This window comes from Actinia tenebrosa, unplaced genomic scaffold, assembly GCF_029948245.1.
Source record: "Actinia tenebrosa isolate PJP-AT-01 unplaced genomic scaffold, QUT_ActTen_1.0 PGA_scaffold0__85_contigs__length_37466705, whole genome shotgun sequence".
Taxonomy (NCBI): Eukaryota; Metazoa; Cnidaria; class Anthozoa; order Actiniaria; family Actiniidae; genus Actinia; species Actinia tenebrosa.
Genome location: NW_028292569.1, coordinates 9123942 through 9151553, shown reverse-complemented (window position 1 = coordinate 9151553; position 27612 = coordinate 9123942). Strand labels below are relative to the sequence as shown.

Here is a 27612-nt window from a genome sequence, read left to right as displayed (position 1 = left end):
CTCAAGGGTCGAATGAAGGCTTGCACGTGGTAAGGGAAAAACGTTCGACACAGCCTTCCCCCCACCTGTTTAAACGGACGTTTCCAAGTTTTCTCAAATATGATCTTTATCGGTGACTCCTAACGCAACTGCAAGATGGAAGCGTTTGGGGAAAAATTATCCAGCCCGGCCAGCGATTCCAAGCCAAAGTGAGAGACAAAAACGCAACGGAATAAATTCTTCCTCCCCAATAATAACAAACAAAAAGAATGCGCTTGAGAGTAACGTTCTTGGTTATATTTTGCATTTTATACGTTATTTGAGGATGGGATTCATTCGAGTTTTGGTCACCGCTACATCGTGTATGGTAATATTTCTTGGTGGATTTCGCATTACAGGTTTGTACCTTGTGATTTACTTTCACACGACGTGTTTAGAATTCTGTTTAGGCTTTTGTTTTGGTCTGAGAGACCTGCAGTAACCTGTATACATTTTACTATGCACATTCATCAATTCTCGAGCCTACGATCTTGATAAAATACTTTCTCTCAAGGAAGGAAGCTCTCGAAATGCTAGTTCGAGAGGAACTCGAAAGTGAAAATAAATTAGAAGTAAAAGGAACTTAAAAGAATTCTAAATGAGTTTAGAAATGAGTCATTTTTCTGTGACTCGAAGTGTGTATTATTCTGGTGAATGACACAACCAGACAAGCGTGCAATACACCGGCTATGGATAGAATTTACATTCAAAGAAAGAGTTTTACCTTATAACTTCACGCTTCTAATCACCTAGAGCCTATTTTAATAAATCAAAAGCTATGTCCTTGATATAAAGCAATAAAGCTTTTTGTCTCTTTAGGAAATAAAAATTATTTTCAGTAATAATTATTAGAATTACCAATCTAATGTCTCAAAGCCGTGTGCAACTTGTGCCATCACGCTCGCAATACGCTGGCTAATTCCATCTTTCTTACAATTTTGGTGGCTTCAAAACTCTTTTTTATAGTTAAGACATATAGAAAAATATTTCTCCAAAGCCTATAGAATTTCAGCGGGAGCATAATTACTCGTATTTTTGTTGATATTACTTTCACATTTAACAATATCAAATAAAAAAATAGCTTGAATCCGTGTAAAGACAGTCGAAATATTTCGAGGTGAGATTTCAACTTCCCATATTGCGAATACAATAATGATTTTTGTTTCTTTATTCAAAAGAAAATTTTTCTAGGTACAAAGAGGGAATATTTAAATATTTTATCATTTGTTTCCCCTTGGCCTTTGCTGTGAACACAGAATCACCGCGTGAGCAGCAAAGCCATTAAAACAAGTATTTTTTATACAACACTGACAGATTTGAAAAACAAAAAGAAATAATTCTCCGAGTCTTTGGTTTCCATGGCACTTTACTTTACCCCTAGGATTCAGAAAATAATATTTTCTCTTCCAAATTTCTACCCTTATTTAATATAATACTAATTAAAAAGACTTTTTGAATATTTTAACCTTTAACTTTTTTCACATAAGCTACTCTTCTCATTCATTGATGAGTAATTGTTTAAATTATAACTGGGAATAAGCAGCATTTTCCATTTTATACCAAAATATCAATATACTAGCGGAGGAGAGTACTATTTTCGGAATTAAATATAAATGATGTGGCTTTGCCTTTGAATTTTTGCTTCTTACTTATAATTGGACAATTTTTTAGCAATTTTATTCTACAACGCTCTTTGCCTAGTGATCTTAATCACGTAAAACGCAGAAGTGCAGTGTACTGCATATGTATTTCTCGCCATCATTCTAACATGGATAAATGGCTTGATAAGCGCCCAATTGAGAACATTTACAAACTAAAAGAACTGACCTTTGAATTAATAAAACCACTTTGGGTAATCGAGCGAATTAATCTTACTAACACACAAAAAACGAAATTCAAAAACTCACAGCTTTCGAATTTACGTCAAACTTACTTACAATCGTGATTCCCATAACAGTATTTTTTGAGGTGTTTAGACAATTTTGGTATGCTTTCTAATGGTAAATGCTTAAAATATTTATAACAATGGATAGTAATTTTTATGAAGAGGTTGAGCACAGCGTTTGAAAGTAGCTTTTTATTTTTGCCAAATAGTATTTTTTTAATGATATAAAGGAAAAATAACGTGCAAACCATATTTTGCTTTTGATCTATTTTTGCCTTCACAATGAAAAGCATTAATATAGAGAGTATGATCAATTTTCATGAGTTTATCTCGTGGTTTTTTGGTTTACGCGGATAGTATAAAAGTCAGCTGCTTACATCTGGATAGATTGAAAATATTGTTTTTTTTGCAGTCCAGGGCTAGGACAAAGAATTTCTCTTGAATTAAATGCAACATATTTTTGTTTAAAACGTTGCATTATCTTGTGCTCGAATTCTAATTAGCAAAGACTTTTGCTTGAAAATAGTTTACCAACTGTTGAAACAGAAACTTGCTAAATCGAATAAAATGGTGACTCATTACTGAAAAATGTACCGTCAGAAGCAAATTGTTTTTCCTCTACTCAGCATAAACTTACGAATTTCGTACTTTTCTATTTAACAGAAAAAGAATTAAAAATAAATAAAATAATAGAAAAATAAAGTTTCTAGGCCAAAAACAAAACAAGTAATCGAAAGATCAAAGCGGTATATGACGGATATTCTGGTGTGCGCGCAAGATAATAAATAGATACGATTAATTTATTCCATTCTTGAAATAGTTGTAGCTTAAAATCTTCCGAGGGAAAATCTCCAACGTTTTGGCTGTATTCTTTAGTATTTTTGCATTTAAAATGTGGAGTTTTTCAAGGAAATTTGTTCTAGTTTAAAATGTCCAATCTGGGGTGTTAATGTCATGATTTTATCAAGCCAATCTTAAAAAACAGAACTTTCAACCAAACAAAGTGCTTTTGTGTCGCCGGTGAAATGGTTTTAACCAAATCATCATGAATGTGTAAATAGAAAATGTTCTATATTGTTATCGATTATCAATTATGATTGACGATTTGAGACCTAGCTAGCATTCTAGGAAAAAGCAAACCTTAAAGTCTTTGACGATGGATTTATTTTCTAAAATTGAGTGTCGTCGTAAAAAAAAAAAAAAAAAAAAAAAAAAAAAATCCCATTGATCGGTGCTGCTTGTGTCGTTGTCAATTGATTGATGCGTATTGCTGGGTGATAAAAATATATTTATTCTTGATGCAGTTCTACTCTATTGAGGTCATCTTCCAAGCCTTTTTTCAGGTTAAAAAACCTTGTGTTCAAGCTACCTCGGAGAATTTTGAAACTTAAAGAAGAAGTAAAAATCTGTGCAGCTTAATTCAATCGGAGTAAACGGCCATTGTTAGTTTTTCCAAAACGTTAACACGTTGTTGAGGCCACGCATAATGCCTGCCAGAGAAAGGAACTTACAGCAACAAGCAAAAAATCTTTAGAAATTGAAACTTATTTAAGAATCTCCAGGACCAGAGTATATTTTGGCTTATGATATTTCTAAACGAATGCTCAAAACTTCATTTTTTTCTTTCAGTTCTAGTTTTGGCACTTATAATCACAATAAATTTTCCTCTTATGTATTAATAAAAAGAATACGCTTTTATAAACACAAAAACCACGTTTTCCTGACTCGGATTTTCCAAATCTGTCCACTGAAGTCTTTCAGCCATAGCTGTGAGTTTGAAACTTAAATGATGGCGGCCATGTGCTTCAGGTGAAATCGAATGTTTTTCCGATATTTCTGAAGTCATTTCCAACAAGATCATGTCTATCAGTTTGATAGTATAATTTCCCTCGAATAAAGTCTCACATCCCGTAAAACTACCAATCGAAAATCTTCAAGTTCTCTAACACCTTTGAAAAATTGCTTACTTACAATTTCAAATATGTTATGAAAAATTGGTCCGACTATTCAAGGCTGTAACTGAAAGCATCGTAGTAAAAATACTAAAGAAACCTGAGGCATTCATTTTAAACAAAAATGCCTTGAGTTTCAACCCTTTTACTGATATTTTATAAAGTCCATCTATCTATTTTCTATTTTTAAAGGCTATTTTAACACGCTGAAAATTTGTCACTCAGAAAATTTCTTAATTATAAGTGTAACACATTAAGTTTTGAACTCCTAGAAGCCCCTTACTTCCATAAGTGTTTTCAACTATGAACAATATACTAAAGTAGAATTGCTCGGGTGTATATTGGCTTGATGTGTTGCTAAAACATATAGGAATACCATCGAGCGAGATCAGTTTTATGGCCTGAAAAACTGATAAGACCTCGAGTGTCATCGATAGTCGACATTTTGTCTCTTGATGGAAAAATTATTTCAAAACCTATCAAGAAGGGCTAAATAAGGTGAAAATAACAAAGGTGTCATTTTTGAATGAGGTTGTTTTATAATCTTCAATCCATCTAAAAGCTTCACAGTTCTTCTTCACACTATTCTGCAGAATACGTCAGAGAAAAGATCTTGGGTCTCGGGTCTTGGTAAATATTATCATAAGTTGAAAAACTGAAATCCAGAGGTTAATGAAAAAGAACTTTTGCGCGCGACTTTTTTCCATCAATCTATTTTCTAAAGAATTGATGTTTGGTATCTTCTTACAAAATACCGCGTGGATCCCCTAGATTTTAACTAAAAAAAGATCGCAATCAGACCTAGGAAGGATCAACTACCTGTTATCCGACTAGATAGCATTATAATAAAAACTAGTTACAAGAACGGTTTTTAACTAGAATCACTATTATTCCATACATCATATCACGCATTTTTTTTTTCTTTCTCAAAGTATTAGAAATAAAAATCACAGTTTATGGGCCAAGCTGGAGGTCTGTTAATAAGTGTTTTTGTTTGAGCGCGAAAAGTCTTCAGTGATAAAATTTGATCAAATGTGCACGTGCTAAAAATGTATTAAAAATCCTTATGACTACTCAAAAATTTTATCAGAAATTTTAGGCAAGATATCGTTGAGAATATTGATCGAGATTCGTTTGGAGAATATTTTACCCGAGAGCTTGTGGCCTTTTTGATTTGGTGTCTCATACACGTTAAGATACAAGACATTAGAGGACTTTACCAATCATTTCTAGGAAAATATTCAACTAAAAAAAAATCATTGAATTAGGCAAAAATGAATAAAATAAATGTATAAACCACATCAGTGGGAAAAACCTGTATCTTTTGTAATACGCACATTATTAGATATCGTATGCTTTGTCGATAAAAAGCCATATTATTATGGTAGAAGAACTATTTTTATTCCGTTTTTCGTTGCCATATTCAATAAAAAATGCTATTTGTTCAAAATAACCGTTACGGTGATCAAAAGCGCTTGTATAAAGACATCACAAAAACAATCTTTAGTCGTCTCAACAGCTGATCTCAAGAGAACGATGTCTCTCGATTTTTTTCCTTCGAGATTACTCATTCTTTCACCAGCTTTGCTATCTTTGGACATCCAAAAATATTATATTTAAATCTCCTTTTTTAATGGTTACATATTTGGTTGAGTTTTGACTGACTGGTTTCAAAACTGGTGTCTTGTCTAAGTTGAAATATGTAGGTGGTTGTTATTGTTTTTCTCTGGGTAATTTTCCTTTTTCTGTAATGATTGTTTAATATTCAATTAGGCAATAAACCTTAACAGTCATAGCCAGAGGGAGAATTTGAAGTTCTTAACGATCATATCTCACATACACCAGAAAATCGTAAAACATGAGTGTTTTTCCGTGCACCAACTGAAAAAAAAAAAACAACTGATAAAGTATATATTTTTTTAATAGAGAAAGGATGGTATTATCTTTCGCAAAGGCAACGTCTCTTGTGGCGAGCCTCCTCGAGTCTCGCGGGTTGAATTGCGTCACTATGATTCTTTGAATATTTTTTGACATTTAAGCATAAGAATTGCTATTTTTGGTTCTATTTTCTATGAAAGATATAATTTTTAGTCAATAAATAAGTTCTAGTTTGTTCAAAGCATTTTTTCTAAGAAAATGCAAAGTGAAATTGAGCTATCTGTAGGTGCTTTGTTTGTCGTTTATTTTTCAAGACCAACTTGAAGCTTCGAAAATGAAGATAAACTCTTTGATGGAAACAAAATGCTCATTGTTAAAAATCCTACTTAAAGCGCAGTAAATTTGATTAAAATTAAGGAGAATGTCTTTTAATTAGTTCGTAACACGAAATCATCATTTTATGACAGAATGAGTTGCCCAACTTTTTGTATTTACTAGTAAACAATGTAGAAGTTCTAACTGCGGACTAATATCTCGTTAAAATATCGCTAATAGCAACTGAAAAATACCAAATTCATCATTTTTCTTCGATATTCAGAACCATTTTCTTTAAAATAAAATACAATGAAACGCAGACTTATCTATATTTTTTTCAACTGAGATCCACCAAATGGTTAGTCATATGTAAGCACAATGATCATGAGAAAGTCAATATTCCTTTTCTGCTGGAAATATATATGTATATATATAAATATATTTATAGATATATATGAATGAAATATTTTTTTTAGAAATGAGAAATGTAGTTCCGACATCAGCGAAAAATCCTACACATTTTTACAACTTGTACGGTTTCCTCTCACAAGTAATAGATGATGATAGAAATGAAGGAAATGAATTTCACATGTTTTTCTTTTATTCTAACTATAAATTTCAGCTCTAGTCATTCAATGTTGTTAATGTTTTGTATATATTTCAATAATCATTTTCATCTGGTCTTCGTGTCAGTTCAAAGTTACCCCTTACAGTGTCTATCATCCAGTATCTCTCCATAAACCTTATCTTACTTTCAAAAAACCCACTCATTTTTGTCTTCTTTCAAGTTAAGAAAAGCCGTTTCCTCATGGTACGGCTTGATGAGTTTTAAATCGAATTTCTAGATTCAATATCTTCACAAAACGTGAGAAAACAATCTCCAAACACATGCAAACAAATGTTTTTAGAAAGTACAAAAGAATTGTTATTTACCCATCTTTGGTCGCAATGGATTTTTTAAAGTTGCAAGTTGTACTTTGTAAGATTTTTTGGCGCGAATTTTTATCGGCTGTTTAAAGAAGAATTTTAATCTCTTAAAAGACAATAAATTATTTTGTTTATTCCTAGATTTTGGCCTTGAATTTAAGTTAGACTAAAATTTTACATGAAAAATGAAGCAATTCAAACTAACAATATCTTGGGTTCGGTTCTTCGTGCAAGCTATAATATATAACAATTTATACCTCACGGCCTAAAGATGTTCGCCTGCAGCGAACTAATGACTTATGGCGCGAACCAACATGTATACTAAAGAATCTCTACAGGGAACCATTTAGGCCCTGCACGCTATGTTCTGTAAGAGTTTTAACTGTTAAATCGATTTCCGTCTTGTTGGCTTTGTGCTTTTTAAATTCAGTGTTAGGAGACTAAGGGCGGTAGTGTCAGGGCATGTTACTCACACATCAGGCATGAAACAACCTCTGGGCTGGATATAAGTGAGGGCATGGCTAACTCACAGATCGAACTGAAATTTTAGCGTGTTGAGTTTCTAGATCGAGGTCTAGGAAGGAAAACCGGAGAACTCAGAGAAAAAAGGGAGAGACCTAACCGCAAAGGCTCCATATTTGATTGCTGGAAAATTCTAACAAAGCCTATACAATGCAAGTTTTAACCAAACTTCTTGCAAAATACTTTCAGTATATATGAATATGTTTCCCCCCCAGACTCAATTTAATAAAAAGGTTTATTACTCAATTTGGTGAATTTTTGTCCATGTATGTCTTTGAATTTTGTCCCAGTGAAAAGTAGTAAGCCTATGCTCGGCTGTTGTAGCATAACGGTGTTTAACCGATGAATTTCCTGTAAACGTAGATATTAATATAGAAGCGTTTTACCAACGGTAATCGAATCGGTGTTAGTTCATGTATGTTTTTGAATTTCGTCTAGTGAAAAGAAGTAAGCCTATGCTCGGATGTTGTAGCATAACGGTGTTTAACCGATGAATTTCCTGTAAACGTAGATATATAGAAGGGTTTTACCAACGGTAATCGAATCGGTGTTAGTTCATGTATGTTTTTGAATTTCGTCTAGTGAAAAGAAGTAAGCCTATGCTCGGCTGTTGTAGCATAACGGTGTTTAACCGATGAATTTCCTGTAAACGTAGATATTAATATAGAAGCGTTTTACCAACGGTAATCGAATCGGTGTTAGTTCATGTATGTTTTTGAATTTCGTCTAGTGAAAAGAAGTAAGCCTATTCTGTTGTGTTGTAGCATAACGGTGTTTAACCGATGAATTTCCTGTAAACGTAGATATATAGAAGGGTTTTACCAACGGTAATCGAATCGGTGTTAGTTCATGTATGTTTTTGAATTTCGTCTAGTGAAAAGAAGTAAGCCTATTCTGTTGTGTTGTAGCATAACGGTGATTAACTCGTGAATCACCTATAATCTCAATAAGATATAAAAAAGAGTTTTACTATTTGAAATCGAATAGTGTTAAAGTGAATGTTTTCAAATTTCGTCCAGTGAAAAAAACCTGGAAATAAAAGTATTCTGCTGCAGCATATAACGGTATTTGACTCATGAATGAATTCTTTGTAAACGTAGTATATATAAGAAAGATTTTATTATCTGAATTCGAATACTTTTAGTGTATGTTTTTGTGTCCAGTGACGTGAAATTAAAGTAGAGGATTCTCATATCTCAACTGAAGATACTTCTAAGAGTTGATCTTGACTGAGCCGTGTTTTCAAGCCGATTACAGTGATTAATGATCTTGTAAGCTTGGCTAAAATGAAGAAACCCGAGGACTTCGACGAAATAATCCAAGTCTTAATTATAAATAAACCTTGAAGGAAGCATTGTAAATATTTCGTTGATGTAAACAGTGGGTTTGTTGTAATTGCAACACCGGAGTGACGGAATATTATTAACATAAAAATACAATATTATATAAAGTATAACATCATTACTCGCGCTAAAAAAAATAATGATTCGAGAATTGATGAACCAACAATATCGTCGAATTTATATCGAACTACTAGCAAACGGGAAAAATAGAAGATATTCTGCAATCGAAAAATGGAAATTTCTTGTAAATGATCTTCTGAAAATATTGAAATTTTCAAAAAATATATTCGATTTAAATTTGAATTTTTAAAACCATGTATGAGAGATCATAGAATTTATGTATAATTTAGTTATATGGCCGTTTTAATGCTGTGGAAACGAAGAGCATGACGATATGACTGTCAAGTGGTCTAAGATGAATTATTTTTATTATATTTTCTTCTAAAATTTTATGAGAACTGAGCTGAGCAGAATTTCTCCCAAAGACCGCAAAAATCTAATCATAATAAATTCATTTATCAGCGAAAAGGAACTGAAAAGAAAGAAAACGAAGCCGATAATGAACTGACAGACTCTTTTCTATTTGCCTTTTTGCAATTAATTTTATTTGAGACGTATGGCGCCTTCCTCGGTGTTCTTCTGCTCTGATGTTTCGCCAATTTATTAACTTAACCAAAACGAGTGCGAGTGAGGAAAACCACCCTCTACTTGATCGAGTTTTGGCGCAAATTTTCGTCATACCACAAATTGATTTACTACTCTCGACCTAATATGGAGATATTGGCAAGTGTCTTATTGCTACGTGGTGCTTGATCATTCGGCTTATTTGCAGTCGGATCACGTTCTTGCAACATCACTACGGTAATGCTATCTCGTCTTGTTCAGCTTTCATTGATTGTTGATTCGGCTTGAAAGAAAGGCCAAGTTTACTCACTGAGTCCTCACTCACACTAGTCACGTGACCTAGTAAAACCAGTTCATCCGGTTACAGTAACAAGATTAAAACAAACAAAAACCTGTATTTTTAGGGGCTTTTCTTAATTTTTTTTTTATTGCGTAGAAGAAATTTTCGCTCAAATTTCTGGAGAAGTAAAAGTAAATGTAACCTTGAGGAATCGTTCATTCGTTTACACGGCGCGCGAAGGGAACTCCGCCGCCGACTTGATAATTTTTTGATATGCCTCAATTGTCTGCCATAATGAATTGGCCGATTTGAATAAACCTCTGTATCCGCCCAGGAGAGCCATTTGGTGACCTCAAATATCAGTTATTTCTTTACCTATTTTCAAGCTTTTGTGTGGTTTCGATCGGTTCAGTTTTTTGCGGTTTTCTAAATTCAATCATTTCAAATAATCAATCTGCCAGATGGCGTTAGAAAAGTAGAGAAAGTAAACCACTAGAATTATTAATTCAATGATATTTTTTCTCTTTTGCTTCTCATTACCTGCAGCAGCTGAGCCATGGACACTTGGATTTGCACAAGAGCCAGCGGATACTCAGTTTGCGCACACTCGGAACGCAGTTCTGAACTGTGTTGTAGCTGGCAACCCAAAGCCGAGCGTGACCTGGAGACTAGCACGAACAAAGAATGTCGTTACAAATATAACGGGACTTCGTTACGTCATGGCGAACGGCTCGCTGGTTTTCCCGCCTTTTTTACCAGATAAACTTGACACATCTATCCACCACGCCGAATACCAGTGCCTTGCCAGCAACAAATTAGGTTCCCTGATAAGCCGTGCTGCCAAGTTACGAGCAGGTAAAGCCGCTTCAATTACCGCCAGCTAAAGTTCGTCCTAAAATTGGTGGGCTATATGAACAATGGTGGCCATGCCTTTTGTTATTCCATTCTGTTTTAAACTATTGCAAGCCGCCTAAAAATATTTTTTCTTAATCTTTTGATTGGTGGATTAATTATTGTGGGAAGGTGGATGGTTGATGTCCCATCTTTCTTACTCTTTGTAATTTCTAAAATTTCAGGATGTCCGCTTTGTCTTAAATTGAAAATAACTTTTGAAACTTTTTCCATAGTTGTTGTAGAACCTTTTCGTGTGTATGCAGTGGACCACAAAGTCATTCTTGGTAACACTGCTGTGATAAAAGCAGTCGTTTCTAGTCACGTGAGACAGTACGTCGAGGTGAAGGCCTGGCACAAAGGGCGTAACGTCATCAATATTGGTGGACGTTACTCGGTCATGCCGTCAGGAGACCTTGTGATTACAAATGTTCGACGTGATGATGCAAACGACGTGTACCACTGGACAGCAGTTAACACATTGACGCAAGAAATGCAAGCAAGTAACCCAGCCAAACTGGTCATACTCGGTAAGGAATTGATTTTAATCAAAACCCAATAATTTGTACATTTAGCAGAACATGGGTACTAGTCATAACCATTAGGGGAGAAGAAGGCAAAGATAGCGGGAGGAAAATGAAGGCGTTTTTGAGCTAGTAAAACGCGGGGTAATCAAAAATTTGCTGTCATAAATGACGATGTTGTGAGGAGTGGCCTTGGGGACGACGGCTCACATATTCCCCCCCCCCCTACCCCACCCATCCTGATAGTATTTCGACACTAATTTTGTAAATATCTGCATATTCTCCAGATAAAACAGACACGAAACCACGAATGACTTCAGACAGCCTGAACCTCACGATCACTGCAGGACAAACCGCTGTTTTACAGTGTTCTTCAGAAGGTTTTCCGAACCCCCACTACTCATGGAAGAAGAACAAGATGGCTGTTAACATCATGGATCGGTTCACCCTGTTTGCTGGGGGCAGTTTGAGGATAGAACGGACAGTGTACTCTGACCAGGGGATGTATACTTGTGAGGCTAGTAACAGCGGAGGAACCGACAGTTTGTCAGTGTACTTGAAGGTTCATGGTACGATACTAGTCTCTTATGTTTCCAATCTTAGCTCCCCTCCTCCCCTCCCACACACACACTTTTTAGGGTGGTCCGATTTTGTTGGCAAAGAAATGCGGTACCGCCGATTAAGCTGCTGTGTTAGAATTTTCTGTTTAAGTTGACGTCATTTACACGCGTTTGGATCGGCTCGGACTTGTAAACAATCGACCGAAGTTTTGGCGCGTTTTGAATCACACACGCGTGTAAATGGCGTCAACGTGTTTGATTGAAGGCAGTCTATTGCAAAGTGCACGTCGCGATTTTTGTCTGGGGTGGCCGCGTAGCAATGCAAACGCCGGTAAGTGGTCTGTTTGGATGTTTTTGCTTTGGGTATTGTAAGGCTTTCTTATCAATGTACCTTCATTAAGCGTAACCGAGAAACAGCTTCATTGAATAATACGCAGTCTAAACTGAGAAACCTTTCTTCCATTCTGAAAAAGTATATCGCGTAATGTTTAGTTGTACTAAAAGATAACATAGCAAGCAAGCGTCGCCAGCATCGTTATTAAACGATATCTTATAATGCTTCCATTACGCAGTTCCAATCCAGTTTAAAGAAAGACCAAAATCACAAGCAGCTCTGGTTGGTGCATCAAGGATCACGATGGAATGTGAAGTAGTAGGTGAACCTAAACCTAACGTCACGTGGTATCAAAACGTTGACATCGAGCCTGTTCAGCGACAGAAAGGACGGATCAGCACCAGAGATCATAACCTTCTGATTGCTACTGTGTATGGTAAAGATAATGGAGTCTATCAGTGTGTAGCTGATAATGGTATACAACTGGAGCAGGCAAGTGCGGAGTTTTATGCTGGAGGTAAGTAGAATATCCTATGTATGTAATGACCGACACACGGTGTAGTGTTAATGCACACAACTTTGCAAGGAGCCCACGAAATAACTAGTTCGACGAAAGACAACTCTTATCTTTATAGCGATCCCTGAAAACTGCCTCATAAAGATGGTCATCTCATAAGGATATTGTCAAAAACACCTACGTACAAAAATGCGTGCCCTAAAACTTTAAACCACAAATCTTATTTTTGTAGCGATTCCTTAAAACTTCAGTTAACATTTGGACGCACATAGACATAGAAGACTATGGTTTCCCAGTGGAAGCTTCCAACAAGTAATTCTTGTCTTCAATGGAAATTTATAAGTAAAGCTCTTGAAAAACTCCATTGACAATATTTTCTATCTTTAAGAATACGTCAGAACTTTACACTTACATGTTGCTAAAAAAAGTTTGAGAACTTTAAGAAAAAAAAGCAATATTTTAGCTTTGTCTAAATCGAATGATTAATAATTTTTTCCTTTTTTCAGTCAATCTTCCAATATTCACTACCTCATCCAGAACTGTTATTCTTAACCCTGGAGATAGAATGGATATTTTTTGCGAGATGCCAGCAGTATCTTCCTCCAACGCCATTCATTGGTATCACGATAATACGATATTGCGTGACCCTAACAACGGGTATATCGTGACGGAGTTTACTACAAAATACAGTCGCCGAAGTAAATTGATAAAGACCTCAGTATCGTTGAAAGACGACGGAGAGTATAAATGCCAGGCTAGTAACATGGCGGGTTCTGCTGAAGAAACCATCAAGGTCCACGTGAAAGGTATTTATATCAGTTGATTACGTCATTTTCTAGTTCTGTCACGTGATCTATATATCTTCTATAGTTCACTCTGGCGTCGAGTACTCGAACTGGTTCAAAGATTAAGTCATCCTGTTTGCGTGACTGATGTAGATTATATTACGTTTTTAAGATTTTGTTTTTTCGTTACTGATAATATACTTCTGTCCGTACTGCTGCAATAATTCCTGACAGTTTTTCGTCGAGGCTCTTCTTGCTGTTGTTTGCGTCTTGTTATTGTTACTATAGTTGGTTTAGGCACGGCCGTATGCATGTGACCATATGTGTAGTGCACTCCTTCTGTCGTCACATTTGTTTGCGAACACTCAATACTAACATATATTCATTGATTTCCAGGGGGTCCCAACATAACATATTCTTTAAAAAAAGCCACTGGAGTCCAGGGACAGACTATCTTTCTCCCGTGTCGTGTTAAGGGATATCCTTTACCTACGATCATCTGGACCAAAGACGGTCAACGTCTACTTGACCAGCGTAAGGTAGTGGCAAGTAACGGCACGTTGATTATCAAGAATTTGCAAAGAAATGATAAAGGGGTGTACATGTGTACAGCTGTAAACACCATTGGAAGCAACGACAGCGTCGAGGTAGAGGTGAAAGTACTGGGTAAGAAAATGATAAGCATATGTAATACAATATTTATTATCATCATCATCATATTTATCATCATCAGCAGCAGCAGCAGCACATCATCATCAACAACATAATTATGATCATGATCATGACAAAGACACTAGGATACTCAAGTCCGAATACTTTCCAGAAAATTTTAAAATTTCCATTCCATTTTTTTTTATTTTAAAAATTCGTCATAATTCACAGACGCGGGCAATATCGTGATCCCACTTTCCATTAGAATTTTAATTATTATATACGTCAGTTTCGGGGGGAGAGGGCTGGGTAGTAATTGATGGTGTGTTAAGGGAATCACCCCTACCGATTGATAATCCAGGATACGCCCCATAAACATGTTGCTTGAATTCTGTATGGTAAAGTTATGTGCTTCTTATGCAGTTTCCCCTCGCATTACTCCATTCGTGTGGGCCCCAGTAGAGGAAGGTCTACGAGTATACCACCCATGTGTGGTGGCTGACGGTGACTTTCCTGTCAATATCACGTGGTACAAAGATGGCAGTCCTCTTATCTCGGTACGAGGCGACCTCGAGATCAGTTCTTCCGGGTTTACAAGCGCTATTACCATCTCACACGTGTTGGAAAGGCATTCTGGTAATTATTCGTGTGCTGTGAGCAACAACGCTGGTGTAGCTAGACATTCTGCCCTTCTCGTGGTTTATGGTAAGACATCAAATAAATAGCTCGTCTCAAATTATTAACCTATGAATAGTCCCCTTCACAGTTCCCTGCGCCATCTTGAAAGGTAGTCGTGCCTTTGCATCGAAGCGAGACGAACGGTGAGCTTGCAATGATAGAGACATGTGAATAATTGTTCAAGGTGTTAAAAATGGTCTCTCTATCATTGCAAGCTCACCGTTCGTTTCGCTTCGATGCAAAGGCACAGCTACCTTTCAAGATGGCGCAGGGAGCTGTGAGGCCCGGGTACCTTTCGAGTTAAGACGACGCAGGGAAATGCGAAGGGGGCTATTGGCAGGAAGTAAGAAAAGATTAAAAGTGATTGCTTTAAAAAACACTCAATAAAATATTGCTTTTTTTGTCGCTGATTTCATATACTTGCACGGTTAAGTCCCATTTGTCGTTACTCCCCAAGAATGTAAAAAACAACAACATGACAATGCATTTACATGCAAGTTCGAAAAAATAACAAAACTGGGATTTCAACGAAAAATCTTGTGCGAAATTCTTCCTACATGACGTCATTACATGGTCGCTATGACGTCACATGAAAGCCAAGAATTGTGCTCACAAAATGGTATTCCAAAGCGTTTCTCTAGCCCTAGACAAAGGCTGGTAACGATTTTTGATTCATTTGGTATCAGTCTTGACCAATAATCCTTCTCCCCAGTTCCTCTCGCCTGGGTACCATTTGGACTTACCCACGCATTACGCTCGGGTTTGCGTTATCTTTTCATGATAAAGCTACATGGCTGAGTATTATGTTGAAGAAACAGAAAACGACCGCGCATGCTGTGTGCTATAAAACGCGCGGAAATTGGCAGAACACGAGAGAAGTGTAAGGAGAAGCAAGACGCGTAGCTGAAAGTGCGCACGCGTGCTGTGTGCTCTCATAAAGCACTTGCTCCCAACCAATCAGAACGCGAAATTTTTAACAGTTATAATAACGAGATTTAAACTGTGTTTTCTCTAAAGTTGGATCAAAGTTCCTGAGGGATCCCAAGGACCAGCAAGTACTCAAAGAACACACAGCTCATCTGTCTTGCATCACCACAGGCTACCCACCAGCACGTATAGAGTGGAGTAAATCCGTCGGGGGTTCCTTCGTGCAGCTAAATAATGACCCTCGGTTCAGCCAGCTGTTAAACGGGACGTTGGTTATTCGTAACGTTAGCAAGAATGACGAGGGGAAATACTCGTGTCATGCCTACAATGGTGTAGTTGGTACCTCTGTCAGTAGACAGGTCAGCCTCATTGTGCATGGTAAGTTTTCCTTTCTATGCCGACAGTACCATTCACTCAAGCTGATCTGGAATAGTGACATAAAAATAACGTCACTGAGGTGTCATAAAGAATGCCAAAATTGATTAGCGAAAAGTAAAAACATGCCCGCCATTGGAATGAAAATATAAATGTATTATTGTGTCATGGTTATCAAACATGTTTTAGCAACGTTTTTTTTTTCTTCATTTGGTGGTATGGAAATCAGTGATTTCAAGAGGAAAAGTGACACCAGTTTTGCAGATTTTCTCGATTCTGTTTTTCTCAATTCACCTCACTGTCGTTTTTAAATAAATATATAAATTTCCTTTTCCTATGAATAGCAGGAAAAGCGCGTTATCAGCGAACATTCAGATATGCTACTGCAGAGACCCTTAAATGTTTTCGCGTAAGAACAGTCTCCTTGACAGTTTCCTGCGCCATCTTGAAAGGTAGCCGTGCCTTTGAATCGAAGCGAGACGAACGGTGAGCATGCAATTATAGAGACCTTTTTTTAAAACCTTAGACAATTATTCGCATGTCTCTATCATTGCAAGCTCACCGTTCGTCTCGCTTCGATTCAAAGGTACGGCTACGTTCAAGATGGCCCAGGGAACTGTGAAGGGGACTATTTCGGTCAGTAAACTTAAAGCTATGACTTAATGCGCATTGCTTTACGTCCAGCAGTACCAGCCTCTATTGTACGCCCACCAGCAGACCGGTCAGCTGTAGTGGACGGTGACGTCACCTTCACCTGCGTTGCTATTGGCAACTTGCCAATAACTATGACGTGGTACAACGGTACCAAAAAGTTAACGTTCAACGAGAGGGTTCACATTGGAGTGCATACCATGGCTGATGATCACATGGTGAATGGCACGTTAAGAGTCTCTAATCTACAGCTCTGGGACACCAGGCAGTTCTCCTGTAAAGTTGTAAACAAGTTTGGAGAAGATAAAAAGTCTTTCCAAGTAACAGCTCAAAGTATGTAGTAATGATTGATTTAATGCGCTATCGTTAAACAAAGGAATGATACTTTAGGGAATGTCACGTGGTCTGAAATGGGAAAACTTTGCACCAAAACGAATAAGATCTATTAGTTTTCCGTGTTAAAAAAAAAAGAAAAAAAGAAAAAAAAAAGTATTATTCCATGTTATCAAATCTACCACGCTTGCTTAAACGACTTGCACTATTAACATGCTATTATAGCTAACCAATCACACATCTTTCTACCACAGAGACACCTTCACCTCCTTCCAAACCAACGATTGGCTCAATCGGTGCCAATTCAATAGTTCTGAATTGGAGCCCTGAATTCGACGGTAACTCGCCGATCACTCGCTACATCATCGAATTCAAACCTGTAGACATAGCATGGGAAGATTCAATCAAAAAAGGCGCACCCGGCGCCACAAGGAGCTACCGCCTACAGAAGCTGAAGCCAGCAACGGAATACCAAGTGAGGTTGTATGCTGAGAATGTTATTGGTACTAGTAACGGTGCAAGTAAAGATATTATAGTCAGGACTAAAGAAGATGGTAAGATATGGCTTCATTTACTATCTCTAACAGTATTGATAGCATTCCAGAGTGGTAAGCATCATTTAACACGAAGATAGATTGCCACTGCAATGGCTATGTCTTGTATTTTTGGTGTATCCAGAAAGTGCGAGAAAAATAGTCTTGCCCCTAGTACTGGAGTCACCTTACCTTCATGCAAACAACGCATACTGATCAGACAAAAACCGATCATTATTACCACAAGAATCTTGTCGAGTTTATTTAGTTACCAGTAAAGAAAAAAATATAATCAAGGGAATGGCTGGTGAACGGGAAGCTCCTAAATCTGGTCAATACTTCAGTTTCGAGTTCTCTGTTGCACAGGGTTGGCCTCCACGTTGTACAGAATATTCATGTGTTTTAGTGAAAGTGTGTGGAATTTCAAAGTGTTTGTATTGTTGTAGTTGTGCATTCTTTACCTTACCGTTGGTATTTGTGAATATTTTGACACTGATACGAGGCTAACCCTGTGTAAATGAGTCTGTTATCAAGGAACACAGCGGTAGTTTGGAATTCTAAAAATGTCTATTTGGAAATGAAATATATATTATTATATTATATTATTATATTATACATTAATGTATTATACATTAATGTATTTTCATTCATTCTTCAGCACCATCACAACCCCCACAGATTGTTAACTTGACAGCTATATCATCAACAGAAGTCTACATTGAATGGCTGGTAAGATAAGTACACAGTTACTATTTATTATACCTCTCCGTCTACATTGAATGGCTGGTAAGATAAGTACAACAGTTACTATTTATCATACCTCTTCGTCTACATTGAATGGCTGGTAAGATAAGTACAACCATTACTATTTATTATACCTCTCCGTCTACATTGAATGGCTGGTAAGATAAGTACAACAGTTAAAATGACAAAATCGCTTTTCTTCAGTACTCATGTTTCATGTTCCAATAGACATCCTCGGCTCTGGAGCGCTCGAGCGTAATGTTGTCCCATTTCAGACCACGTGTCATTCCCTTGAGAATAATATTCTTTGTTTGAGCTGTATCCATATTCATTTTCTTCTCATGTGCAACCGAGCGCATACCTTAATCAAAGAAATGATACTCTAGGGAATGACACGTGGAATGAAATGGGAAAACATTACGTCAGAGCCGAGGAAGTCTATCGTAAAGGAAACTACGTTGTTCAGCTTTGAAGGTATTACAATTTACAGTGTGCTATAGCTAAACGGTCTCAGATTTCATATTTTAAATCTCCGACCGACAACGTTTTTAAGAAATAGGTGTATATTAAAAACAGCTTTATTCATTATCGCTACGTTCCTCATTTATTAAAATAAACTCCAGAAAACTCCAGCTAAATGAGCAATACTTTCCATCCTCAGCCTCCGCCCAAGAAACACTGTAACGGTGTTATCCGTGGTTACTATATCTCCTACGGTGAAATCAACCGACCAAAGAACAAACCTAATATAACAATACCCGGTGGTGCTATAAGAAGTCACGTGATCACCGGCCTGGCTAAATACAAAACTTACACCATTATTATCCAGGCCTTCACGGCTGCTGGACCTAGTCCTCGCACCAAGCAATATATCCAAACACAACAAGATGGTAATGTTGATTACACCTATACTAGCAGAGAAATCGTAGTGTCAGGAACTCTGATAAAACAAATAATAGACATATCGTATGCTCAAATGCGCTGCATAAACAATGAAATTCATTAGGAGTGTCTTGGAAGTGAACTGAAATTATGAGATTCAAAATTCGAGGTAAAAATCAAGAAATGTCGGAGCCATTGAAACTAAGGTGCTCCGCTAGTTAACGTGCCATTTGAGAGGACTACTGATTTTGTCATATAGGGCTATTAGACGTCAGAGACGCCATGCTGGTTGAAAGAAAGAAAGAGAGAAAGAAAGAAAGGAAGGAAGGGAGGGAGGGAGGAAGGAAGGAAGGAAGGAAGGAAGGGAGGGAGGGAGGGAGGAAGGAAGGAAGGAAGGAAGGGAGGGAGGGAGGGAGGGAGGAAGGAAGGAAGGAAGGAAGGAAGGTCGTCGGTCACGTCTTGTGTCCTGTTAGGCCGTATACAAACGTTGAACTTCAACATGAGCCGAACCTAATGACATCAAATAAGACCGCCTTGTTATCCATTGTTTCAATTAGGTTCGACTCCTGTGAACTTCGACGTTTGACTGAGCCTTATACCTCATAGGAAAAGATGTTAATACTAAACAGAACTAATTACCTTCTTATGTAAAGTGCCCATTTCAAACCATATGATGTTTATATGGTGTTCTCTTGAGAATTGTTTCTTTCAAATGATTTCACTTCCAAGTAAATATGAACCCGTCATATAATTCAAAAAGATGAAGGAACAATTCTCTAGAGAACATCTTGTAAATATAACATTAATTGAAATGGGCAATGTTCATTCAAATGTAAATAGGTCTAATTATTTATAATAGTTTATCAACATTCAATGTTATTAATCATAGTTCCCAGTGAACCGCCACAGTTCGTGGAAATCGATGTCCTCAGTTCCCAGAGTGTATCCGTCAAATGGAAGCCTCCGCCATACGATTCACAACACGGCATACTACAAGGGTATAAAGTCCGTTATTACAAGATTAATGACCCGGACAATGTACATGAGGCCACAGTTGGTAGTAAGATCCTAAATATTACTCTACGGAAGCTGGGGAAATTCACGAGTTATCGAGTGAACGTGTTGGCATTTACTAGTAAAGGAGATGGCGTTGCAAGTGCTGATGTTAAAATCATCACAGCTGAAGATAGTAAGTTGAAAGTCAGCTCAAAATTAAAATCTGGATTTATTTCATTGTGGTAACACGGCAACCATACTAGAGCTGTGCTTCTCTCCGTAAGACGGATAAGAACTGACCAACTTATAATATGCAAAATGATTAATGCGACCACGTGACCATTTCCCGCCATTTTAGATGGTCATTGTTTGCTAAATGAATAAATAAATAATAAATAAATAGGATTTAACAGTATGGCACAGATCAGCTCTTCGTCCACTGAATTTCAATTTGAGCTTAGAAGTTGATTTTTGCGGAGAGGGAATCCAGAAAACCCGGAGAAAATACACAGAGTATGAGTACGGGAATCGAGTCCGGGTCGACAGGCAAGCGCTCTCACTTCTACGCCCACCCGTATTTCCCTTGCTATCTATACTTACTTGCTTTTTATTGATTAGTAAAAGTAAAGCATGGTCGAGTAGTTCATTAAATAAAGCATATTGCAAGACAGCATTGACCAGCAATTAGCTAATGGTTTACTCATACATCAATGTTTTTGTTCAGTCCCAGGCCCTCCAGACAACATTCGCGCCATTCCAGTCTTCCGCGAGGAAATCCGCGTTCGCTGGGATCAACCGAAAGAGCCCAACGGTATCATTCGCGAATACAAGTTGTTTTTTAGCACTGTCATCGATAAACCACCCATAAACGATACGTCTATCAATGTGTACATGCTTAAGACCGAAGGCAACAAAACCTCACAATATCTGAAGAACCTGCGATCGGATACGCTCTACTATTTCTGGGTACGAGCAAGTACGTCCGTTGGGACTGGAAACGCCTCTAAGGTAGTGCATCAACGGACAATGGAAGAAAGTAAGTACCGTATTTCCTCTATTAAGCCTGCCTCTTCTAATTTGCCTCCAGTCTGAGACACAAGTAATAATTAGCAATTAGTCCTCGAACCCGAATGGGCTTTGAGCCAATAGCCTATGAGGCAATAAGGGCGAGAGGAATAATTTAGTCAAATCCATCTAGTCGGTCAAATATATAGATGCAAACAAGTTTTGAATGAAAGTTAAATTTAAAACATTGGTTTTCAAAGCCGGCACTTTTCGCTATTAGTAGGGTATAACTTGGAGCCGAGTAGTAGCTCATCCAATCAGAACACAGCATCGATGATGTTACCAGAGGGGTTTTTGCGTTTCAAGACTGGAAGACCTATATTTGGGAGGGGAGGGGGGGCTTATGATTAGAGAGGCTTATCATCGGAAATTCACGGTATCCTGATAATGTTTCATCCATTTACTTGCAGTTGTAGCTCGTATCTTTGACCGAACCCATCCTGATACCATGGCCGAATGGAAAAAATCTGCATTATTGAACTGTGAAGCATATGGCGACCCTGAGCCCACTATATTGTGGTACAGCAGAGGTATCAGTACTTCTGATAAGCTTAAATGTTCAAGATAAAATAGTGAATCAAGATTGACAAGATTCATCCTAATAAAGAATTGGTCATTGATTAGCGCGCTGCTAAGCTCGAAGGAAGCGTAAAGTCGCACGAGGCGTAGCCGAAGATCATTTATTTGTTTACCAATATAACGCTCGAGAATATTTTTGTTGATGCAACTGATGCAAAAACTCTAATTCAAAAGAGAATTGCACTAATCCTTTATAAAATATTGAAAAGTTAAAAACCTCTGTTACGAGAGAATACCCTTTTGCAGTACAATACGCATTTTGCCATTTCAATAGTATTAAGAGTTTTGAAATGGACCAAATCCACTTGGACGAAATGTTTCCCGCGTTTCAGACCACATGTCGTTCGCTAGGGTATTATTCCTTTGTTTAATAGTTGTGCATGAAAAGACACTTGAATATGGACACAACTAAAAAAAAATTGCATTCTCAAGGGAATAAAACGTGGTCTGAAATGGGAAAACATTACGCACATGTTATGTCCATGTATTTTACTTCCGACAAAAAAAGAAATCATACTAAAGTGAATGAAACTGTAGATGTAATTTTGAATTGGCTCATTAATTCATTCATTCATCCAATCCAGGCAAAGATTTATCAGAAGCAAGCAAGTACAAACAGTTTAAAAATGGCTCGCTTAAGATCATGAGACTAGAAGAGGGTGATACTGGTGACTACATGTGTACTGCCAGCAATCGACTGGGCAAGCAAACGGTCTTGAGAAAACTGAAAGTTCAAAGTAAGATGTGCCTTGATATATATTTCTTACTTACAAAATACTAATACAGCCTTTTAAATTTTTTATCTAATACTAAAGTACAGTAAAAAACCGCAAGTAAGAACCTACATTTTTTAGAGTTAGCCTTAACAGGTTCTTGTTTAAATGGTAGTTAACACAATTTTAGGCTATCTAGGTTCTTAAATAGGTTCTTATTTCTGTGTAAAAACAAATAAAATCCAGCTACAAGATAAAATGGTAATCAGGCTATTTTTCAATCAACCCCACAGCAATGGCAAGCTCCTATTTTTCCAAACAGGATTCTTATACAGCTCTGCATCACTAAATGATGGTTTGTGAAAATAAGAACCTGTTTTTCATTTTCTAGGCTAAATAGGTTCTTGTTTAAAGGGGGTATAAGTGACAAATTTGAGGCTAACAGGTTCTTAATTTTCAGGTTGTTACTCGCGAGTTTTTACTGTATTGGAAACTTTATAGACTGCATAGTTGTCAGGATATCTTTTTATATAACTTCACGCTTTTCAATGAGAAGCACATCTAAAAAGCAATTGAATATGCTGGTAGCTGGAACAATATGCGAAACATCAAGACTTCAAATTATTTGAAGACGTAACCCCGCCACTCTATGCTTTATAAATTTTCTACGTTTGCGCCCTCGTCATCCCATAAATCAAAATGGCCGCCGTATTAGTTAATGGTCTATTATAATCTCAGCGGGCTGCTCCTGAGACTCGTCGACAGGTGTGTCCCGACCATAAAGAATACAAGGCAATATAACAACTTTTTCTATGTTTTTTTTCCTTTCAGTTCCACCTTCTCCTCCAACACACATCACCTTCACAAGTGTTGATAACCTCAAAGCAATCAACATAACATGGAGGCTGGGTTTTGACGGGTACAGTCCAGTCACCATGTTTCTCTTGGAATACATGGCTGAAAAAGGAGTATGGAAGCCTGTGTATCTTCTTCGTAAGATGCGCCATTATGTACTTCATGATATTGACCATACCAAGTCGTACTTCTTTAGAATGTCAGCCATTAACTCAGTAGGCTCTGGGAGGCCTAATAAAATACTCAAAGTTACCTTTGCTGCAAAAGGTGAGGCGAATGATTCTCTGTTGCTGTTCATTCCCAAGAGAATGAAATGACAAAAGACATGGCGGCCATTTTGGGCGATATCGCAAAAGAGAATATTGATGTCTTTTTTGTTAAATTCAACCAAGATGGTGGCTATGACAATCATTTTATTGTGTGTGTGTGGACAGAAACCTATAGCGCGACATGTGAACTGCAGCAAGGTTGATATTTTGGGATTTTTTTTTTCGACAGGAACAATTAGTAGTGTCAGTCAGGTGGATACAGTGGAAGAACAAGCGGAAAACGGAGATGGCAAGAAGCGCTTTTACAACGATCCCACAATCCTTGGGACTCTTATCACTATAAGTGTGCTTATTATTGTTGTATTACTTCTGCTTGTTGCATGTCGTGTGAAGAGAGTCTCACTAAAGATGCCAAAAGGTGAGAAGGCACTTCACAAAAGAACAGCAAATCAGACAAGTAGGAAGGCAGGCAGGAATAGATATGCATATAATGCAGGAATACAGAATTACGACACACGAAATCGAAAAACAGACCAACCAATGAAATGAGCAAAATGGAAGACAGACAGGCAGGCAGACAGACAGACAGACAGACAGGCAGACAGACAGACAGACACTTTATTTGGTAGAGGTTTTTTTTTGAGAAAATGCTTCATTTTTTAAACTCTGTTTTTTACAGATTTAAAAGACTTGTGGGACAAGGCAATACTAGGACATCCATCCCAACCTAGTGAAGAAACAAGGTAATCAATCAAATATAATCTAGAACTCTTAGCTCCTGCTGGATTTCATACGCGCCATCTTCATTGAGTTTTAGCAAAATATTTGTGATGACTCGTGTAAAATCAACAAACATAGCCGCCATTTCTTTTCGTCATTTCGAATGCTTACAAACCATCTACATTTATTTACTAATATGAATAAACAAAAACTGTAAAACAAATTTACATTTTCAATTGATTTACCTAGCACCAAAAAAAAAACTTTTGATATAATTATTGTCTATCGACAGTACAACTCCAGCAGCGAACGGTCAGGGTGATGACATGAACGGCGATGTAATGGTCACCAATTCCCGCAGTCCTTCTTCCGACGGCCATCTTGCAGATTCCTCCTCCTCGGTAGAACAAATGGCGTCTAACAGAGATTCATTACTCAGCCTTCCGCGGTCTGGGATCATGATGCATCACAATGTAGCACACGAACCAATCATTGAAGAATCATTCCCACCCCCTCCCCCACCATACCACATAAACTCCCCAATGCGTTCCCTAATACCTCCCCCCATGGCACATGATGACAGTTTAAGTGACACATCATCGGAAATTAGCTTTGGGGGTCCTGTGTATCATCGGCCAACACTGCATGATGCAGAGTCCATATCACGTGCTCGCAAGATTCCCGTCTCAGTAGATCCGTGTCAACAACAGCATCCACCAATCAGATCGCTCAATGGAACCCCAGGTGTAGTACTGGGCATGCGTGGGCCAGCGGACGGTGGCTCAGAGCTTGACAATACAAGTTTGGCATCACGTGGCGTTGAATCAAATATAGATCTTCGGAAGGCCTTCGGCAGTCGCCTTGGACGGAACAGTAAAACTCATGGAATGAGCGAGGAAACGGTGCGTTCTATTTATGCTAGAACACCAGCTTCGGGAATTTCTCGTGTCCCCGATTCTGCTTTTGGCTCTCGTTTTGAAATTGGACGAAAAAGTGTTGCTTCTCGGAGGGGATCCAATGCATCACAAAAGGTGGCTCCACTAAACAAGCCTGCCACTTATTATAAGGGTGCGGCAGTCGATACCGTTCCTGCCAGCGTTCGTAGGGACTCGGAATCTTCAAAAGAATCGAATTCCTACCCACCGGAACTGGAGAAAGCCATTGCTGCACGTGATACACGTGCGTATGATTCTACGTCATCCGAGTACAGCTCTTCACGTGATGAACTTTATTCCGCTTTAGAATTCGGCAAACGCAACAATTTTGAAAAATACTATGGTATTCCTACACTTGAAACCACTTCGGTGTCATCCGAAGCAACGAACAGTAGCGAGCAAGACGGTATATGTAAATTCTCGGCTAGTCCCCGTACCATATGTGATGGTTTTTATGCCCCTGTACCTATACGGCAACCGCCGTATAACCCAAGGTCAAGGTCACGTAATAATGAAGCGTACCTCTACGTGTTGGACCCAAGAAGACGAATCATGGATGGCAGCGTGAGGGTGCGAACGCAGCTTGACCACAAGGGATCTTTAGTATAACGCAAGAACAAGCAAGTTAAATATTTCTACAGAATCCTTAAATAATAGATTGAACATTTTTCGATATTCAGAGAATGAGGTTGTTTAGCTTGATATTCTGGATACGCTGTGTTTGTTATGTTGACTCTTTTCCTCGCCAAACTTTGTACCTTTTTTGTATTGCGACCACATTCTTGGCATATGGTCGAGTACAGAGGGTTCAAATGGTCACTTAGCATACCCTTTGTATTGCGACCACATTCTTGGCATATGGTCGAGTACAGGGGGTTCATCTGGTCACTTAGCATACCCTTTGTATTGCTACCACATTCTTGGCATATGGTCGAGTACAGGGGGTTCATCTGACCACAATGCATGTCAATCATAATATGTAGCCCTTGTGTTACGACCAATCTATCGTGTTATGTAATGGTCGAGTATAAAGAGGTTCGTCTAGATATACCATCTTTATCCTGATGCTAACATTTTATCCTAGTGACCGAACGTGTTGGAGGAGGGGAGGGGAGAATAGAAGAGTATAGAGTGGCCGCCATTAAGCACAGTTCCCGTTCATTTAATTGGGGTGAAATCCTATCAGTCTTGGAGTCAATTATAGTATATGTTCTTCCCATTGGTCCAAATATTCTGTTATAGTTTAACGTTCGTTACCTAGTCGACTTTTGTATAAAATCCAAAATAATTTAACGAATCAAACCACAAAAGTGTCATTTGAAAATCCATTTTGTTTTACCAAGAATAGATATTTATATACAGATAAAATATAAATATAAAGGTCTATCTATTTACAGAGACGGCGAGAGAAATATCAGCCCTCATTCTACTATAATAAAGGCATTGCAACAGTTACAAGTTCTTACTTTTGGAGGCACTTAATCCGCGGCGCTATTAAGACGCGAAGGACTTTGCTAGAATAGAACCTGTGATCAGCCAGAATCATAGAGCCTTTTGGAATTCGTAAAATACTGCTGTGTTCCTTAACTTAAGATTCATTTTTTCGCAGAGTTAGCCTCGATTTTGTATAGAATATTCATGTTTCTAGTAAAGGTCCGTGGAATTTCAAAGTGATTGTATTGTTGAAGTTGTGCATTCTTTACTTCACCGTTGGTATTTGTGAATATTTTGACATTAAGATGAGTTGACGTCTATATTCAAGGAACACAGCGGTATTTTACGAACCCGAAAAAAGTCTATTAAGGGTTTCGTATAATTAAAGGGAATGTATGGACAGTACAATAGGATTATTTCATTTTCAAAGATTCCCATAAGTTCAACGGCAAACAAAGAAAAACAAATTAAGGGAAAAACACGTCTGAAGTGAAAGGTGAAACAAAAAACCTGTCTGTTGAATAATGCGTAGTCCTGAGTTGGGGCAGGTGTTCTCCAAAGAACTAAAACAGCGCAAGGGGGTGGGGATCAGTAAAGAAAACCAAGCAACCACATGTAAGGGGAAGTAAAAAATATAAAATAATAGAAGTGCACTGGATCTGATTCATGTATGCTAATCAGTGGCTTCTCGTACATTGGCTTCTCGAATTTGGAAGTTACAATAGGATGGAAATAATATTGGCACTGATACTCTTAACCCAAGTTCCTGACATTTCACTTTGATGACGTCATCAAGTGCATAGAAAAGTGAGTGATAAAGTCATTGGAATACAAGATATCACATGCTCTACGTACAACACTGCGGTCTCACTAACAATGGTATCTATGAAACGTGAATAAAAATCAGGCGTTGTCGA

At 37.7% G+C, this 27612-nt stretch overlaps 1 protein-coding gene across 2 annotated transcripts; it reads left to right on the top strand.

Annotated features, from left to right (window-relative positions):
- Positions 1–27612, top strand: LOC116302495 (cell adhesion molecule DSCAML1). 2 transcript variants are annotated; one of them, XM_031711797.2, is made up of 21 exons: positions 1–377; positions 10291–10599; positions 10872–11165; positions 11447–11728; positions 12292–12570; positions 13077–13376; positions 13752–14021; positions 14430–14711; positions 15702–15989; positions 16674–16970; positions 17225–17524; positions 18162–18232; positions 18909–19137; positions 20019–20318; positions 20850–21161; positions 21601–21720; positions 22354–22506; positions 23314–23604; positions 23836–24024; positions 24286–24349; positions 24619–27612. In XM_031711797.2, exons 1-21 carry the CDS (start codon positions 305–307, stop codon positions 25868–25870), a joined length of 5955 nt encoding a protein of 1984 aa, XP_031567657.2. In that variant the 5' UTR covers positions 1–304; the 3' UTR covers positions 25871–27612. The 2 variants fall into 2 exon arrangements, with proteins under 2 accessions (XP_031567657.2, XP_031567656.2); XM_031711796.2 differs by having other exon boundaries at positions 16671–16970.

Excerpts from the sequence above, each read along its gene's own strand:
- LOC116302495 (XM_031711796.2), top strand. The coding sequence starts at position 305 with ATGGGATTCATTCGAGTTTTGGTCACCGCTACATCGTGTATGGTAATA. Across the intron at positions 18,233-18,908 it reads AAGTCTACATTGAATGGCTG|CCTCCGCCCAAGAAACACTG; the intron begins GTAAGATAAGTA and ends TTCCATCCTCAG. Across the intron at positions 24,350-24,618 it reads CAACCTAGTGAAGAAACAAG|TACAACTCCAGCAGCGAACG; the intron begins GTAATCAATCAA and ends GTCTATCGACAG.